Below are 18643 nucleotides of genomic sequence, written 5' to 3' on the forward strand. Positions count from 1 at the left end.
GTGTTCCGGATGGTAAACTTCAATACTCCTCCTTCTCGTTGATCCCGACTCGTATCCCCATATTTTGATAAGACGGCCGCTAGTGTTTGCAGCTTTACGGGAGCGAGGGGAGGAGGGGAGCTTCCACCTTCACCTTATCGTAATTAATCCTTATGCCGAATTATTGCAACATTGCGACACCGGCACCCGACTACGACCTAATCAGTAATAAATAAAGTACCGGTGTGATAGAAGAGTATGAGAAATTGTGAATAATATCAAAATCTTCAAGGGATTATTCGTCATCACTATCTTATCCCACCTTTCTTCCTTTCCCCATCTCTCTCTCTCTCTTTCTCTTAAAGTACCGGTGATATCAATGATAACTCGTAAATCTTCATTTCTTTTGGCACCATCTTTGACAGGACAATTTATCAAAACCTCTTCTATTACATCTCCCCGCTTCTTTCACCCCACCATGAGTAACAAATCTAAGCTTCAACCTGCTGCTCGGGTTGCCGCAAGAAAGCAAGATGTTTGGTATGTATAGTTTTGCCCTGTGTCTCATGGAAGTTCAATTGTCAACATTAATTACAAGTCCGCAAATCCGCAAGTCCGCAAGTGCAGAGCACGGGAACCGCTGAACAATCACTCTATGCCCATGGCTTTCTGCCATTGTTATCATATCTCTAACATAATGCATTTGCAGGACCATTGTCAATGAGGCTGCCGCCGCCTCTCCCAAGCAACCTATTGTAAACATGGGCCAAGGTTTCTTCGGATATAATCCTCCTAAATTTATCCTCGATGCCGCCAAGGCAGCTCTCGATAAGGTCGAATGCAATCAATATTCGCCAACCAAGGGTCGTCCACGTCTCAAGCAAGCAATTGCAGATTCATACTCTCCCTTATGGGGAAGAAAGCTGAACCCCGACACGGAGATCACTATTACAACCGGTGCAAATGAAGGTTAGGGGATACCACGAAGTTACGGAATATACGCTTACCAATTGCAGGCATGCTAAGTGCCTTCATGGGATTCATCGAAGAAGGGGACGAGGTTATAATATTCGAGCCATTCTTTGACCAGTAAGACGATGTACCGAACATGAATTTACAAATGCGATGCTGAATCTTCACAGATATATCAGCAACATAGAAATGCCAGGTGGAAAGATCCGCTACGTACCTCTACATCCACCTGAGAAGGGCGCAGCTCAGAATACTTCTGCGGGAGAATGGACAATAAACTTCGCCGAGCTCGAGGCAGCGATCACACCTAAGACAAAGATGATCGTTCTCAACACGCCTCACAACCCGGTCGGCAAGGTCTTTTCAAAGGAGGAATTGCTCAAGATCGGAGAACTTTGCGTCAAGAACGAAATCATCATCCTTTCCGACGAAGTGTATGACCGATTATATTATACACCATTCACAAGAATGGCAACTTTATCTCCAGAAATTGAGAGACTTACACTTACAGTTGGGTCTGCTGGAAAGAACTTCTACGCGACTGGATGGCGTGTTGGATGGTTGATCGGACCACCACACTTGATTCAATATGTTGCAGCAGCACATACAAGAATCTGCTATTCTTCTGTGTCGCCCTTACAAGAAGCTGCGGCCGTTGGATTTGAAGAGGCCGATGCTAATGACTTCTGGAACTCAGCCGTAACTGAAATGAAGGGTAAAATGAATCTTTTCAACGAGATTTGGAAAGAACTGGACCTTCCATTCTCCGATCCTGAAGGTGGTTATTTTGTTTTGGTGAACATGAAGAAAGTCAAGATTCCAGCCGACTATCCATTTCCAGACCACGTTAAGGACCGCCCAAGAGACTTCAAGTTGAGTTGGTTCTTGATACAAGAGGTTGGCGTAGCTGCTATTCCTCCAACCGAATTTTATACCGATGAGAATGCACACATTGGCGAAGACTGGTTACGATTTGCTGTATGCAAGGAAGATCAGGTACTTGAATCAGCAAAAGAGAGATTACGAGGCCTTAAAAAGTACATTGAGGCATAAATGTAAGATGATAAACGGCGCTTCCAACATGCAGGGCCAATATGCAACTAGGGAGTTCTAGCTAGTAGATAATTACGAACTGCGAAGCCATGATTCGTTGGGTTGTCTCACAATTGATGCTATCAAGCAGGAATTTTGTGTCTCATTAAGTATGTGATCCGGCTCCAATGAGAACCTTGGGGCTCACTTAGATGATACGTGAATACTTATTATGCAAGTGTACATGTCGTAATGGTTTTTAACTAAGCGGCCCTTGGTATGGTCGACAACATGTACCTACTAGGTATAGCTAGTAGGTAAGACACAAAGTCATGGCATAGGGAGCCGTTTCTTTCTTTACCCCGCGGTATGATGTTTGCCTCAACACTAGGACGTGGTGACATCATGACTATTGACTTCACCTACATATAGATAGATCGAAGTTTTATACAACTTTCAAACCGACAGAGTTCCCTCATAAACACCTACTAGTATCCAGTATATCAAATCAAATATTTACCATCAAGGTTTCTTTCTATACATACAGTTTCTCCCATCTCCAGTTTCGGAATCATGCAAGCAGTTAAGGACACAATTGCCGAAAACTTCGGTAGTGCGTATGTATCCATTATTCTCCCCAAATATTCGTTGTATTAATTGTTTGTAGACACTCTCTTGCAAAACCAGAGCACCAATTTTCCCTCGAGGATTGCCCTGATCAGAGTGGAAAGGTAGCGGTGATTACTGGTGGTAGCGAAGGTATTGGCTATGGTTGCGCACACACTCTGCTCAAAAACAACCTCGCCAAGCTGTTCATCATTGCTGTGTCCCAAGAAGTCTATGATGGTGCTGTAGAAGACATTTCAAAGACTATCTCGCCCGAGGCAGCTCAAAAATGTACATTCCTTAAGTGTGATATATCTGATTGGCCTTCCGTATGCAAGGTTGCCCACACTATATCTGAAAGCACAGATAGAATTGATGTCTTATGCAATCTCGCTGCACGTGGAATCATGACCTATCAACTTACCGATTATGGTCTTGATAGACACATGGCTGTCAATCATTTCGGCCACGTTATTCTCACCAGTCACTTGATGCCAATCCTCAAGAAAACAGCAGAGGCAGGGAATACTGTTAGAATCGTAAATATGGCATCGAATGCTCATCAAGCCACCCCAAGCGATTGCAAATTTGCAAACCAGGAAGAGTTGAATACCGATTTGGGACCAAATGGTCAATATGGACGATCAAAGTTGGCTGCTATGCTTTATTCCCGTTATTTGGCCCGTCATCTTACTTCCAAGTATCCCAAAATCTTGGTCAATTCCGTGCATCCAGGATTTGTCGACACGAAGATGTCACAAGTTGATATTCATGAGCCATATCCAGTACTCGGATATGGCATGTCTGTCTTGATGAAGCCACTGAAGAAGGATCAATGGGACGGCTGTGTCAGTACCTTATACGCAAGTACTGCAGTAGAAGAAAGTGGATTGTATATCTGTCCACCAGCAATCCCGGAGCCGGGAAGCTCCCTTTCACAGGATGAGGAGTTGGGCGAGCAATTGATGAAGTTGACGAAGGAGATTATTGTGGATAAAATGCCCAAAAAGAGCGTCGACCAGGGATGCCCACTTGAGCTTTTCTAATTCGCAACGCGACATACTTTATCGAATATGGTAATATATTAATGAATTATTATTTATTCTACTATTCTAACTCTGATATCTATGGTATCATTTCGAATCTGCTTCTTCCCTCTTTCATATGATTTCTTCTGCTTTGCTGAAACGCCTTTCACGCCTTTCATACCCTCACTTCCCCAAAGCTTAAATTCTCTTTGCCGTTCACAATCACATACAATTCTTCTCCCCTTTTCATCTTCATCTCCACAACTATTACAGCACTTGACACCTTCACAGACCTCGCAAACCACTAACACCAACTCACACCCTTCCATGCCACATTTTCCCATTCTGTCTTCCTCCCTCTCGCAGCCATGACACTTCGCTACTTTCTTCCTTTCATTCTCATTACCTAAACCTAATGATCCTCTTCCATCAAAAACATATTCCCTTCCCTTCCATAAACACTCATCTTCTCTCTTCCTCCCAGCGGTCATCTCTTCCTCAAACCATGCCATGTAAGCCGATATACCTCCCTTCAAGGTGTAAATTCTGTCTTGCGGGGCTTGATCTACATTCTCAGCGATCCACCTTGTAGCCTTTTCACAGCGAATACCACCTGTACAGTACGAGAAAATCGTTCTGCCGACACTGACATGCTCTTTTTCGCCCTCGGGTGAAGAACGAGAGGTGAAATCAATATGTTTCTTCACAAACGCTGGAAACTGCGAAAACCTCCTAACCTGTGGCTTCACAGTCTGGATACCCGATTCCTCCGGTGCCTCAAAATAGCCAATCCGCGATTCGTAATGATTCCGTATATCCAGTAATATTCTTTCTCCTTCCTCATCTGCCGTAGTCGTGACCATATCATGAAACTCCGCAGGACTGAGATACGAAACCGCGTTCCAATTCTTAGGCTCGTAGTTTGTGATTCCTAACGGTGTGATTTCATCCGCAATGCGGGTATTCAGATCCACGAAAACACATGCGCAGCCTTTTGTAGGTTTGAAGAACTCCTTGATTCCCTTCTCGTTGTCTAGAGAGAGATCTAACCCTGCGAACGACCAATGAGATATACAAGATTCGATATACGAATGCACATCCGACGTCGTGCCGGCAACAGTGATATTGAAGCCTTCCTTCGCGACTCGAATTTTGCCAGTAAGATTTAGAGCTCCACATGTTGACTTCTGGAAGGCATGCAAGTCTTTGAGGGTAGAAGTTGTGAGTGGATAATGTGGTGAAGGGAGTTGAGGTGGGGAGGTAAAGTAGCGATAAAAGAGAAGCACGAGGCCTGGCTGATGGCAGGTACAAGTGTAGGTAAGTGGATCGGAAGGCATCACTGTTCAGATATGCGGTGATACGTGAAGAAAAGGCCTCGAGAAATGTGACGGAAAGGTCACGTGCAAACTGGCTTCAATTTTTCCTCCTGGCAGTAATTCCTGCCAAAGCATGAACGGCCTTTCGACGGCGAACTTCACTTAACCCGAGACAGTGGAGGTTTGAAGAGTTTAAGAAACCGCGTGGTAGCAAAATCTATAATTGTTCAACTATGCTGCACCCGGAAAAATCTTGGTGAAAGGGAATTTGGTCATGCTTTGCTTAGTCATGTGGATTTCTCAAAAGCTTTATCTCGCTCGTCTCAATTCCATTTTTACTCACATACTTCATTCATGTAGCATCGACGAGGTATTGTTGGAGCCGGATTCAATCAAGGAGTTTCATCTATCCAGAAGTTACTGTCTTTAAAATTGCTGAGAAAATATATCGATGTGACACGGCATTACCGATCGTTTTCAATGCAGTGTAATTATGGGATTACAAATTCAAGGGTCAAGGGAAAAGGCTTGCTGTTGTTAACGGCAACTCGATACATCAAGTGATGTGATGATGTTCGTTCTTGAAAATTGCCTTTCTCCTTATAGGGGCAATTTCAATCACTGCTAGATGATGTATTATCCTCAAACAAACATTCTGCAAATTATATGTCACTGATTGATATTCTGTACTGTCCACAAGAAGACAGATGCGCAAAGCTAGCATAGCGATTCAACGGTTTGTTCTCGATGGTTGATAGATATGGATTGTAGGTCTAGTTTCCATCGATTCAATTCTGAAGTATTCGTCACTTCGTGGGACATGAGTTGAACCGCATTTCTCGGAAGCTGGGCTGGAATGGGTTTCCCATTTCAAGCGAAAGATCTCGAAGGTCCACGGTCGCCATAATACTTCATGAGCCCCAACCTTCAAGGCCACTCAAAAGTCAACGTGGGAATAGACGTGGACCTTGCGTTTTTCTTTCTGTCTTGCAAGCATCGGATCAAAGCTCTGCAGCATTTCAAGTAATGACAATACTAGATCACAGAACTGCGTTATTTGGGACGTCGCATTTATAGGATGTTCGTATTTGGGCGTATTAATCGCCAATTCATTTTAGTCATCGTGATACTACCCAACTGGCTCGGATTTGTCAAGTTTTGGCCCGCTTGATTTGTCTTCTGCCTTGAATGAATAGGTACCGGGTGTTGCTACCTAGGATAACTACCAACAAAATTATCGACTTACTATGTACAATTAATCAGTTGATGTGACAAACGAAAGAACACCTAATTTTGAACGATACACCTTGCCATTACCACGATTTTAAAAGATCATTAGCACGGACGAGGTTAGGATTTGATTGTCTTGTCTACTATCATGGTTAGATATTCCGGACGGCACAGTGAGGGTAAGAGCACAGAAGATGTCCATAATAATAGACAAAAGAGCAATCCTACACGTTCAAACTCTTCTCGTAATATCAGAGACAGCAAGGGCTATGGTAATAACCATCCAGGACAATACTGGAATGGAAGATAATGGGTACTTGATCCCAATTTGGTCAAGACAATCGAAAATCTTTATGACAAGCTAGAAGCTGCAACCAAAAGTAAATGGGAATTGGAGGAAGATATGAGTTGCATCGAATCTCCACCAAGCGATGATCTTAAAGTAGCAGCAGAAGCCGGACTTGAGGCTGCATTCCATTCGGCTAAGGCGGAGAAATTCAAAGAAATTCAACGAAGTTTATATAAAAAGGCGAAAACAGGCTCGCGATCTGGTTCATCCACAGATGAAATCGAAGGACGTAAATTATTGGAAGCGACAAAGAAAAAAACCATGAAAATATGCAGGCATATGACCCAGATACTCATTTGGCATATAAAAAGGTTCGCAATATCTTGGAGAAGAGAAAAAACTACAAACATAAAGTTCGTAGCTATCGAGAAGCTCGTGCTCCGATTGATGAGAAGATAAACCGAATGCTAAAACAGATGGTAAGGTATCACGACGAACTGGGACATGATTGGTTTGTTTGCTGCTGGGATTCCATACACTCTTCTTTACGGTTAACATTAAAGATCAATTTGTATTAGACAAGACAGGTAGCTGAGAATAATCATATCGATAAGCGACTCCATTGCTTGTTGTGAGGGGGACTCACTGATAGGGCTTATTATTTGAGCTATTAGAGTAAATTGTACACATCAACACATTTCTAAAGTAGTATCAGAAATGTTTTGGGATTCTCAATTTTCATTGTCTCCTTCTTGAACCCTTTCAAATACTCATTTACCAATCATTGTGTTGATTCGATATTCCTGTTGCGCTCTACTAGTCTTAATAATTTCAAATCATTCAACTCAATCATAATCTTGAATCCTTTATTTCTTTACTCATTTTCTTCATATCCTTCCTCATTCTCACTCCAAGGTTCATTCCGAATATTATTCATTTGACTCTCGTTCATTTACCGGGTATTCTGCTGCATAATCATCGCATTGCATTGAAATTCCACGACTTCATTCTCTTCTAAAAGGGTATCATTAAACCGTGATTCGAATAGGGAAAAAAACGTCCAAATAGACTATTCATTTATACAATTTCTTTCCGTCTTTCACGTATCTCCTACATATCTGTGCTAAGTATAAGCTGAAGATATAGCATGTTTACAAAGGTCAACGAAGAAACACTCACAGATTATAGATACAATACACGATGAAGATTATTTGAGAGTTAGAACATTACTTGTAATTTTTGAACGGGGTGAAGACGGTTACTGAGAGACATGATTAGATTTATAAGTTTTAAGCAAATGAGAATAGATTTAATTATTGAAAGGGGTGACTTGTTTACTGTTGTAATGAAGAAAAGTTTTAAGGGGTTCAGGAGTGGGGTTTTAAGCGAATGATTATCCTGATACAGATCTCTCACTCGAGAGAGTTGACTTATGATGCTACTGTTTGAAGTTTCGTCTTCGATCCAATCTTGAAATACTTGAATGAAAGACTCGTTTCTCGCTTGAGTCCGCGACAGAACATTTGAGATAACTCGGCGCCAGCGCCTTGCCATCTCATGCTCCAAAGCTCACTTCTCGTTCTTCTCATCCTTCTCAAACTTCGACATCAAGGCCTGCACCCGTAGACCAAGGTTTTTACGACGAGGATGAGCACGGATTCGGTCTATGATTGCTTGAGCTTCGGTCACCTCATCAGCCTCATCAACCTCAGCATCCTCTCCTTGGTTCTCCTCACGTTCTTTTGCTACTTTCAGCTTATCGAGTCTCTTGGTAAGTTCATCGACCGCTGGCGGTTGTGGTTCCTGAATCGTCGCCTCTGGCACGTTGTATCCAGGGGTCATGGGCTTACTACAAGTAGGCGAAGGCGAAGACTCACTTGAGCTGTCAGAGACTTCAGGCTTATCGCAGGCCTCATCACTATCATTCCCAAGGGTAAGGTCTTCTAGCTTCTCGGTCACCGCGTCAACTTGTGGTGGTTGAGGTTCTTGCATATTTGCTTCTACAGTGTCAGACATCTTGATTAATGTTTTATGAAGATTTTTATGCTAGTGTTTGTTTAGTCGGGGAATATATACCGACTGTGACTTGAGACTTAAATGAGGAGAATACATGGATCAGATCTTGCCCTTAGATTTAAGATCTATCGATTGTTCATGAAAACCTAAACTGGACCGAAACAATGACTTTATGCTAGACAAAGACACCAAAATTCGTTTCTTAATGACGGGTCTTTGAAAATTGTCGAATTGTTCTCTACTTCCTTTATTATCTTTGTTCTTGTCATAGACTAATCAGAGTTCAAGAATCAAAAGATGTCATCTGAGTTAGTGTAAGACCGCTTCCGAAGTACAGTCCTCAATATTCTAATAACCATGAGAAGTTGGAATTCTCAGGAGGAGCAGGGATCACTTTCGAAACTTGAATTGAAATATAAGAGTGAATGATCAAATTCGAGCGTTGTAAATCAGATCGACGAGCTGAATAAACTGATAGATAGGTATCTCACCTTATTACCGAGTGTTCATACTAACTATATAGAGTAATCGCATCATACGCTAACCTCACATGGTCGATCAATCACCCAATAACAGTCTTTGTATTAATGGGTAGCCAGAGCCCATTAGCTAAGACTTATTCAGACTATCCTACAGTCTATAGAATAGATCGAAACAGTTATCATTCTTGTCTCTCACTGTAGCATCGAACTTACTAGATTAAAAGGACAGATTGTCATTCAGTACCATCGCTAACACTCGAATCTAGAGTAATACTTAAATTTTTGTTTAAGTAACTTAGTCTCATTATTTAAGTATCATTAAAATGAAGTTCCAAGCTGGATACGTATGTATCACAGTTTCCCAGGATTTGAAATTTCCAAATGAATAATTTCCTCACCCATTCATGGATATAATCTGACAGTGGCTTGAAGCGTGCATATGAAGGATTCCAATGTTGTCCGAGGAAATCCATATTGAATAATTCTAATATTTGATTTGCAGCTACCCGACCTGTAATGGCAAAGTAAGACATGCGATTGAAGGATTGCGCCACAGTATGAAGTGAATACTTGTGAGTACTAATCCCCGGCCAACATCTCAATATCGGCTCCCAATCACTCATGCACAGCTAATAATTATTTGAAGGCGGGGCTTGCACTTGAGCCCTTGCTAGTATGTCAAGTGAATTATCGTCATTTCCCATTCGAAATTGCACCTTTCTGGTTAGCGAGGTACCCAGCATATACATATAGTTCACCTCTTTGCTCTCCTTGACCTGATATATTTTCCACATAGTACTCTTCCTTTTCAGCCTGAAAGTCTTTTCCATTCAAAAGAAGCAATGGCATCCTTCTCCAAGTTACAAAAGGACATGCCTGATGAAACATCCATAGAAGTAAGTTGCTGCCAGCTTTACCCTTCCACTCTTCACCTGAATCTTTCTCTGCTTTGAGTTTCTGTGGAACAAATTCCCTGTGCTAGCAGGCCAATTACACTTGAGCTTGAGTTCCAAATCACCATCTCAATTGTTCTCTTCGAAACTCATATAGCATAAGCTGACTGTGTGCTAGGAAAATATGAATGACCTAGCTATTGATGAGTTGGCTGTGCCTAACTCGAAATCAGCTTCAGCTGTTTGGAAGAGTGCGTCCAAGTGGCTTCCTCGACGAAATGATGATTGCGACTTTTGGTGGCAGTCAACCGGTCCTCAACTTGGTGCCCTACTTTTTTATGCTGGATACAGTGTCAATCAACAATATGAGGGCTTGCTCTTCCACTATCATGTTCTGTAAGCTCAATCTTTTAGTCGAATTCTTGTTTTCAATACTCACCTCTGTTCCCCAATGTTAATCTAAACCATTGTGTTTCATTTCATGTACTCTCTCACTTTCCTCCCACAGCATCAATACCTTATTTTACCCATTTCTCTTCAGAACCTAGTTCTTGGTAGGTAAAACTAACTCCTTAATCTTGCAGCGTACCACGCCTCGGTCCTCGCCCAGCACGTTCTTCTCTCTCTGGAGAGTCACCATACAAATGGAAGTCCTTTATGCAAGACGACTTTAAGCCAATCGAATACAGTTGGAAATGGGATACTGGAAAAATGTTGTCGAATGGAAACATGTCGAAGCCTGATCTCAGAATGGTCATTGAGGCAATTGGTCCGCTCACTGGAACAGCACAGGATCCTCTCAACCAGGCAGCCACAGGAGAACTTCTTCGCGAGCTAGATGCCGTAAACCCAAAAGTAGACTTGACTTGGTTTCACCAAGTGTCTCGTGCTATATTTAGAGAAGTAGACATCACTGAAGCCAGAGACCATATCCAAGCAGCAGATTTGGCTGATGTGGGCAGTTCATCAATGTTTCTTGCGTTTCAATTCCTCAAAGGCGACCCCAAGAGCGATTCTCCCATCAAGGCTTACTTCATGCCACCAGGATGGGCAAAGTCGCAAGGAACTGACAATCGAGCCCACGAGAAAACCATAGCAGCCATTCGAAGCCTCGGACAGAAAGATAAGCATGAATGGACTACGCTAGACCAATTGTTGTCGTTTTTCAGTGACAACGAGAATGGAAGACAATTATCTACTCCTTTCATAGTCTCAACCGATTGTATGGTATCTTCAGAATGCCGACTAAAGATATATGTTCGTACGCCCAGAGCTAGCTTCGATTCTGTAGTAGATATTCTCAGCATGGGGGGAAAACGAGCAGGATTCGAGAAGAATTTCCAGGAACTCAAGGACCTCTGGCGCTTGACCTTTGACCTTCCAGAAGGCTTCTCAACCTCGGAGGATCTACCTCTACGAGAGCATGGTACCAGCGGCATGTGCTACCATTTTGAAATCCACCAAGCAAATGCGCTTCCAGATGTCAAGTTATACATACCAACCAAGCACTACGGACAGTCGGACATGAAAGTTGCTAAAGGACTCGCCAAGTTCCTTGAACTTTATGGGAGAGGAGCTTACGCGGCTGACTACATGAAAGCACTTAAGCAATTGGCGCCTCTCCATCAGCTTGAGTCATCTTCTGGTGTTCAGTCATACTTATCTTGTGCATTGGAGAAAGAAAGCTTGAGCCTCACGACCTACTTTAATCCTTGCATCCCCTTGGGAATTTAAGGATGTTCTATTGGCAAATTGGTTGTTTGTGGAGTGGAGGGTTGGTCAATAGTGACAGGATTTTATGACGACCAGATTCTTGATATAAGGCCATGCGACATGTGATATATGATCGCATGCGCTAGATTGTTACTTACTCTACTTAGAGTAGAGGAGTTGGATAGATCCTTTAGATCAGAACAATGAAAACAACCTTTAAAGCATTAAGTCGGATCAGATAATGTGATACTTCTTTCGCTATATAGGAAGAAAAGATAATTACAAAGGGTGCCAGGAGGCGCCTATGCTATCCACTCGGCTTTTAACATATCCGTGTTCGGGAAGAATGAGGTACCAATGGCGCTGTTGTGTCTATCTTTCAAGACCCATGGGGTGGTAGTGATATATGTCGTTGTTTTGAAAGACCTGTTTGTCATTTCCATTCACCGCTAAATCAACCATCGTGGCGCCCAGTTCAACAATTCCAACCGACAAAGAGCTACCAAAAATGCACTGAAGTATGGTCGCACTTTTAGGTAGCACTCCTCCGGGCTTGACAAGATAAACCTTGAATGTGCTCTGAATGCCATCCTCTGAAGTTTCTAAGACCCTTGCCTCTGCTGCACCTCTAATTCTCCGTCCACTGGAGAAGTACCACAGAGACCGTTCTTCCTGACCTTCTTCTGAAGGTGGTTCGGTGAAGGCCCCGCCAAGCTGAACATATCGAAATTGCGGTGACCCAAGAGGCCGTGCCTTTATGCAATTGATGAATGTGAGGGGAAATTCAATGTCGACTCTCTCGTCGCCATTATATGTGCCCAAACACCAAATCGCAGCATCCGCAGTCTTTAATTCGTTGACGGTAGATTCGTCATACGAGGTGAAATCGTCGACAACGATTACTTTGACTTTGGGGTTTTCAGCCAAGGCTTCGAGATTCCGACGAGTGAGAAGTATAATAGAAGTTATGGATGGATGATTCAGGCATTGGGAAAGAACTTCACCCCCAATGTACCCTGTACTACCAGAAAGAACCACTTTCATTCTGAAGTTTAGAATTCAAAGATGATGATAGACCGGGATGGTGTTTTAATAGCACGGGATGTGTTTTGCCGAAAAACTCGTTCTATTAGCTTTGGTTGGAGTTTGATGAAATGAATGATGAAGAGGAAGTTTATCAAATTCTACTTGAAGATGTGGTAATCAATGAAATATATAGGTTTGAGATTCGACTGCCGAGATTCAATCCTAAGTGATGTTCGGTCGAGAATGGCGGTCGAAAGGCATAGCCGAGAAATGAGACAACACCTACGTTGCTTGGATGCCTATGTATTCTCAGCCCTCCCTCCTTTTGTTTTTATCATGACGCCTTTGGATTTTTCAGGATTCTCCTTCTTTAGTTTTCATGATCCAACAGGAAATCTTCGCGATTTAGAGAAAGATACTTTTTCATACAGATCACGTGAGAGGACCGAAGTATTTTCCTCCAATTTGGCCTTGTGATTGGCGCAGAGTAAGTAGCAATGCTCACCTCTTCGCTCAAATTGACTGACTGAGAGTTTGATACAATGAATGAATAATGATCGGTACTGAATCTATCGGCCTCAAACGATAGCAATTCACGACTGGTGTGGCATCGATGTTTATGAAGATGCTTGAGAATGAAATCAAATTAGAATAATTGAAAGGTCGGAAGGACTGCCTGCCAAAATGACCCCAGGGCAGCATGCTACGGCAGCTTTATAGAAACAGGCGTGGCTGGCGTCGAAAAGTATTGCATTCATCATAGGGTTAATACTTGTGAATATTGTGTTTGTGCATTGTCTTTGTTATACAAATGCACCAAGAGTGATAGTCGGATTTATTTCCCCTCTGAAGTGAACAGTGCAACTTTAACCCCATTGCGGCTCTCCGTGGTCATTCTGACCATCTCAACGTACTCCAAAACAGTATCTCTATTCTCAATCCTAGCAAATCTTCTTGTCATTCTGACGAGCAGATATACAGACTGCGTAAGTACTTGTTGTTGCGCAGGACAGATACGAGGACCACCCAGAAAGGGAGTAAACTCCCAACCCATTCTTTTATCGTTAAATCTCTGTGGTTTAAATTCATCAACATCATCACCCCCTGTGTGTGTTGGAATGTCAGTAGCTGTTTTTATCATAAATAGGTAATCATAAGAAGCAAATGAATCTCCGATCAAATTAAAAAAAATGACACACTCGCTGTTAATAAAATCAATGAATAAGCAATACTTACAAATATCTTTATCATGATTAGGACCCCAGATATTTAAAGCAACCACATCTCCCTGCTCTACAAATATAGGGGACTTTCCGTCCGGGCCACCGCCTGTCGGAAGAATTGTGTTCTTGAGCGCTAGACGCTGAGAACGACCCGCAGGACCTTGAAGACGAAGTGTTTCCTGAAGAACATTCCTAAAAGAACGTAGTGATTTTAAGGACTCAAAGGTGAGAGGTTGGTCACCAAGCCCAATACTTTCAGCTCGAAGTTGGGTCCATATCTCTGGATTCCTTGCGAGATGGAACAAACAATTCGCTATGAGTACAGAAGTTGTATCACGTCCAGGCATGAATACATTCATAATCTGATAGCGGAGTTGAAGAGGATCCTTGATTTGCTGGGCCATTTCATTCAGGAGAATATGTCGACGAACTGCATTTCCACTACTGGTACTTTTCTCCTCTGCAGGCCCCTTATTAAGCACTCGTTTGACATGTGCATCAACATACGCGTAAACCGTCCCAATATCCCTCTTCCAGCTACTTTCGAAGGAATAGATGAATTGGAGCTTTCCAGCCAACCGCCTTTTTCCAACACCCGCAAGGGCGCCATTGAAGGCCTTCAGTAATTCTTTAGAACTATTTGGGTCATCGGGCAGTTGTGCATCGATGGATTGCCCAAATAGAAACTCGGTCGAGAGATCAAGGAACTGAATCATGTCATGTTAATATTATATTAATCAGCTCGATATGTTTGTCCTTACCAAATTATGTAGTGGCTCTTGAAGATTGATTTCGCTTCCATCACTTGGGATAAGATCAAGAAATCTATCCACGTGGAAACCAAGGGTATCCATATCGGAGACTTCAGCCCTCGAGAATATATGCTTTACAATGTCCCTGGAGTGTTTCCACTAGTGGATTTAATTGGCATCTACAGGCAATGAACATATTAGGTATAGGCAAACGTACCGCTTTACCATCTAGAGAGAGGACTCCATCACCTAGAAATGCCTTGAAGAAGTTTTGAGCTGGCTTTCCATAGTCCTCAAAAGAAAGAGCACAAACTCGCTGTATGTTGCGAACGTCTATTGTATTGATAACTCTGGTGCCAAAGAAATTTTCTTCGAATGTTTTTCCGATCTCGTTGAAGTGTTTCATGAACAAGGCCATCTGACGACCTTCACTAACAGCCTTCACTCTCTTCTTCATCAAGTCGGTGCCCCATATTGAGTCTCTATGAGGGTACCTCGGAACCTTTTTGCAGCCATGCTGCTTAGCAGCTGCACTAAAAGCACGATAAGAATTCCATCTTTGGTGAAAATACACAAGTAGACTGACACAAACAGTGTAGATTAGAGCGCTTGTTACGGGTTGCATGGTCTTAAATTTTAAGAGGAACTCGAATATGAACGGAAATATGTTCAAGAGAAACAAGGAGAGAAAACTGCTTTTCAAAACAAAAAATTGGAAGATGATATAAAGCAACATGTATACTATACCAACAATATGACCTGATGTAGCATACTGCATAATCAGGATCGGCCGCCAACCCGGATTTAGAACATGTGTAATGTTAACTTTTGTTGGTTTCGTAGCTAGGCAGGTTTCTACTCGGACATTCGATCATGATATCTAATCTCTGCGAATAAGTCAAATCGCTCTAGAGACTTAAACGACTGAAAAATTCAGATGTAATTGAGGAGGATGGAAGTGACTCAGGCCAGCGTACGCAATTGTGGTGTTAAAGTCGGAAATGCACAATATTTGAGAATATGTTAGAAACAGATATACATTTTGACGTGCTGGCGTTCCTAGATGATTCCAACAGAGGTCCAACAAAAATTACGAATACGTGCCCCACAGATAACATATTGTGTGTGTGATTGTTGGTCTCCTTGTAAAATCTTACAATCAGTTTTGGACATTTTAGATGGTTGAGTTGTTTTATGCATGTGTTGCAAATGATGCGATGTATGAATATGCAGATGGTGGGAGAGGGAGGGAGGAAAAGGGTTTCGGCCGGAGTACGCAATTCCAAGTCAATAAAAACCAAGCGAACACCACTATCTATTTGTAATGGCAACATTGAATAACGGACTGGATCTCATTGCTGTAGGAAATGATCTCGTTGATATTCTTGAGATTCAGAAGAAGAAGTGTGGCACTGGATAGCGTTGACCAAGCATGAACTGCCAAAACACTCATGTAATTCTTACACATTAGTGTCCTACATACCTATGTAAATGTTCCGGTATAAATCGATTTAACAAAACAGAGATACTGATACTTAAAATGCGAAAGCGGGTGAAAGAGACCTCTAGTAGGCGTAGACCTGTAATATATGAACTCTTCATTTCCCTTACTTTTGGGTGTAATACGGGATGACGGGCGAATGAGATGTCATCCTTGACGAGGTTCATTCATACTACACTATGAGCGGGACATGAAGAGAGAGGGGGTTAGGGATAGGGATGGAACCACTCGGAAAGTTGGGATGAGGATATGATGTAAGAAAACAACCAGAACTGTATATGAATTGTATTTGATGCTAGACAACTGCAAGCAAACTGAACCTAACCATGCTTTGAGGAAGGCAACTATACCAGCACTTAATTTTATGACCACTCTTTGAATGAATGCAAGGAAGCAAGCCCATAGATGAGTAGGAAATAATGAAGGGGATATACCACATTCGAAGCAGAACGTAGTGCACTTTGTCCTGCGCAGAGGGGATATTATATTTTGCCAATTCCTAGCAGTACACAGAAGACCTATTTCCGGGGTTTTGTTTCATTCCATTCCATTTTGATCCCAATTGTCATAATCATCTCAAGCCAAGCAAAAACTTTCCACCACCTTCTTTGCCACCCTCACCACCGCCGGGTAAGTAAGTGACATTAGGATTGCTTGCTAAGGTCTGTGCAATCTCCCTGCTAGCCTCGATTCTTCTAATCATAATCAGACCATCTCCTGCCTTTGCAACAGCCTTGCTAATAGTGTCTGCACTCTCTGCTTCACCCTCTGCACGGATAACGTTGGCCTGTCTTTCTTGCTCTGCCTTCTCGACAATAAATCTCGCTCTTTCGGCATCTTGTTGAGCAATCTGCTTTTGTTCGACGGCGCGAGTGAATTCTTTACCGAATGTCATATGGGTGATTGAGACATCTTCAAGTGCAATATTGAATTCTTGAGCACGCTTGAGGAGATCTGATCGAATGCGGTTGCTGACGGCTTCACGCTGGGTGATGAGTTCAGCAGCATCAAACTGGGCAACGATTGATTTAAGGACTTCGTTTCCGATAGAGGGCAGAACCCTCTCATCATAATCTTGACCCAAGTTCTAGTGTGGATTAGTATGCCATCGGCTTAAAATGGGGAGAGGCGACAAACCTGGTAAATCTTGGGTAGCTGTTGGACCTCAGGTCTATGTAGAACTCTCAGTGTCAAGCTGACCATTTGCAAATCCTTACTTCCAGTGGTCGTTGAGATATTTCTTGGTTTCGTGCGTACATCGTAGATAATGCTTCTTTGTAACCAAGGAATCAAAAAATGTGTACCCTCATTGACGACTGTCTCCTTGACTCCGGATAAACGATCGAAAATCACTGCTCGAGAGCCACCCTTGACATCGTATATAGACGACTGAACGGCGGCAGTTGCAATTCCCAAAGGAACGATGAACTTGTAGAGGTTATTTAGAGATTGCGCCATCTTGAGTGTTGTCTATGGGTGGTGGAAATGGAGATGTGCGGGAGATACTTTTCGAAGGCGGGATATCTAGAAGCTCAGTGCGGAGGGGAGGCTCACTGCAGCTTGACATTTTTGGCGGAATCTCGCGCTAGTGATGATTGGGTGGGCAAGGCAGGGGTGTCGGATGAATGCTTGGCGATTATAATCCGATTGCCCGACTTCTATTCAGAATATTAGAACTTCTGCTTTGACGAATAATACCTAACAATTGAATCTGTTGGCACTTCGCACATTATTCAAAATGAGACCTACTTCAATTCTTAGATCTGGTGGTGACGGAGAGGTTGGAAAGTACGGAAAGTGAGTATTTCCAACAAGATTCCTACTGCGAAGGAGGAAGAATCTTCACGGGTCTTCACGGGTGGCCAGACAATTACATGAGTGTGGGAGGTTATGGTTTCCAAGATGTATGGCATGCTAATATTTATGCTACTTCACAGATATCTTGGTGGCTGGGGTAACTTGGGTGAGTTTGAAGAGCATTTTCTACCGCTACTCGGCATTCTGGAATCCCCGCACAAATCACTCGACACACACAAACCTCGCGAGATGTCGGAGGGGGGTGCAATGAGTAGAAGAGGATGAAGAGGGGATTACTCAAGCGCCGACAATACGAGATCGATCATACCGTATCGAGCAACGAGGAGGAACATTTGACTGATGTGGGATATACAGGCTCTCAACCCCAGAAGGGTGTCGCATCATATGCACTCAGTGCCAACCGACAACGTCCTCTCGCCGGTGCCTTGAACGCAGCTATCTTCAACACCTGGAGACGATTCCGTGGCCAAGTCCTTTATGTTGCACCACCATTTATTATCGCATACACTGCCATGGAATGGGCTATTGAGAGGTTTGTCTTACTGTCTGTGATATCGCCAACGTGCATTGCGTTCTAATTAGTTTTGGTAGAAACGAATACTTGAACTCTAAGCCAGGAAGACTGGAGTTTGGTGGCGAGGAATAGAGCTTGGAAAGTACATGACCAGCCTGCTAAGCATTATTTGGTGTTGGACCTTTCCTGATCCTCCAAACCGAAGAAGCTTGGTGGCTATGCGAGATTCAAGGAAGAAATAGGGGTGTAAAGT

The 18643-nt window shown here is 42.8% G+C and overlaps 10 protein-coding genes across 10 annotated transcripts; 5 read left to right on the forward strand and 5 right to left on the reverse strand.

Annotated features, from left to right (window-relative positions):
* Positions 1-358: 358 nt before the first annotated feature.
* On the forward strand, positions 359-2004 carry EAE98_010427 (uncharacterized protein; the record flags this gene model as incomplete). Its single annotated transcript, XM_038958048.1, has 4 exons — positions 359-519; positions 689-948; positions 996-1068; positions 1122-2004. 4 exons carry the CDS (start codon positions 359-361, stop codon positions 2002-2004), a joined length of 1377 nt encoding a protein of 458 aa, XP_038805611.1.
* A 552-nt stretch (positions 2005-2556) lies between these two features.
* EAE98_010428 (uncharacterized protein) lies at positions 2557-3635 on the forward strand (the record flags this gene model as incomplete). Its single annotated transcript, XM_038958049.1, has 2 exons — positions 2557-2600; positions 2651-3635. The coding sequence occupies 2 exons, from the start codon at positions 2557-2559 to the stop codon at positions 3633-3635; spliced, it is 1029 nt and encodes a 342-aa protein (XP_038805612.1).
* A 53-nt stretch (positions 3636-3688) lies between these two features.
* Positions 3689-4954, reverse strand: EAE98_010429 (uncharacterized protein; the record flags this gene model as incomplete). The annotated part of the gene is made up of 1 exon (XM_038958050.1): positions 3689-4954. One exon carries the CDS (start codon positions 4952-4954, stop codon positions 3689-3691), a length of 1266 nt encoding a protein of 421 aa, XP_038805613.1.
* Positions 4955-6311: 1357 nt separating this feature from the next.
* On the forward strand, positions 6312-6795 carry EAE98_010430 (uncharacterized protein; the record flags this gene model as incomplete). Its single annotated transcript, XM_038958051.1, has 3 exons — positions 6312-6435; positions 6529-6741; positions 6788-6795. 3 exons carry the CDS (start codon positions 6312-6314, stop codon positions 6793-6795), a joined length of 345 nt encoding a protein of 114 aa, XP_038805614.1.
* A 1226-nt stretch (positions 6796-8021) lies between these two features.
* Positions 8022-8468, reverse strand: EAE98_010431 (uncharacterized protein; the record flags this gene model as incomplete). Its single annotated transcript, XM_038958052.1, has 1 exon — positions 8022-8468. The coding sequence occupies one exon, from the start codon at positions 8466-8468 to the stop codon at positions 8022-8024; it is 447 nt and encodes a 148-aa protein (XP_038805615.1).
* A 1324-nt stretch (positions 8469-9792) lies between these two features.
* EAE98_010432 (uncharacterized protein) lies at positions 9793-11577 on the forward strand (the record flags this gene model as incomplete). The annotated part of the gene is made up of 3 exons (XM_038958053.1): positions 9793-9846; positions 10022-10239; positions 10428-11577. The coding sequence occupies 3 exons, from the start codon at positions 9793-9795 to the stop codon at positions 11575-11577; spliced, it is 1422 nt and encodes a 473-aa protein (XP_038805616.1).
* A 351-nt stretch (positions 11578-11928) lies between these two features.
* EAE98_010433 (uncharacterized protein) lies at positions 11929-12600 on the reverse strand (the record flags this gene model as incomplete). The annotated part of the gene is made up of 1 exon (XM_038958054.1): positions 11929-12600. One exon carries the CDS (start codon positions 12598-12600, stop codon positions 11929-11931), a length of 672 nt encoding a protein of 223 aa, XP_038805617.1.
* An 817-nt stretch (positions 12601-13417) lies between these two features.
* Positions 13418-15335, reverse strand: EAE98_010434 (uncharacterized protein; the record flags this gene model as incomplete). The annotated part of the gene is made up of 4 exons (XM_038958055.1): positions 13418-13686; positions 13819-14512; positions 14567-14716; positions 14775-15335. 4 exons carry the CDS (start codon positions 15333-15335, stop codon positions 13418-13420), a joined length of 1674 nt encoding a protein of 557 aa, XP_038805618.1.
* A 752-nt stretch (positions 15336-16087) lies between these two features.
* EAE98_010435 (uncharacterized protein) lies at positions 16088-17575 on the reverse strand. The gene is made up of 2 exons (XM_038958056.1): positions 17196-17575; positions 16088-17145 (listed from the first exon to the last, which is right to left on the reverse strand). Exons 1-2 carry the CDS (start codon positions 17514-17516, stop codon positions 16630-16632), a joined length of 837 nt encoding a protein of 278 aa, XP_038805619.1. The 5' UTR covers positions 17517-17575; the 3' UTR covers positions 16088-16629.
* A 221-nt stretch (positions 17576-17796) lies between these two features.
* Positions 17797-18522, forward strand: EAE98_010436 (uncharacterized protein; the record flags this gene model as incomplete). The annotated part of the gene is made up of 4 exons (XM_038958057.1): positions 17797-17855; positions 17996-18021; positions 18231-18408; positions 18468-18522. The coding sequence occupies 4 exons, from the start codon at positions 17797-17799 to the stop codon at positions 18520-18522; spliced, it is 318 nt and encodes a 105-aa protein (XP_038805620.1).
* Between the last annotated feature and the right edge of the window lie 121 nt (positions 18523-18643).

Source organism: Botrytis deweyae, assembly GCF_014898535.1.
Source record: "Botrytis deweyae strain B1 chromosome Unknown BDEW_036, whole genome shotgun sequence".
Classification (NCBI taxonomy): Eukaryota; Fungi; Ascomycota; class Leotiomycetes; order Helotiales; family Sclerotiniaceae; genus Botrytis; species Botrytis deweyae.

Coding starts and splice junctions, on each gene's coding strand:
- EAE98_010435 (XM_038958056.1), bottom strand. CDS start 17,516: ATGGCGCAATCTCTAAATAACCTCTACAAGTTCATCGTTCCTTTGGGA. Junction 17,146..17,195: donor AGCTACCCAAGATTTACCAG/GTTTGTCGCCTC, acceptor AATCCACACTAG/AACTTGGGTCAAGATTATGA.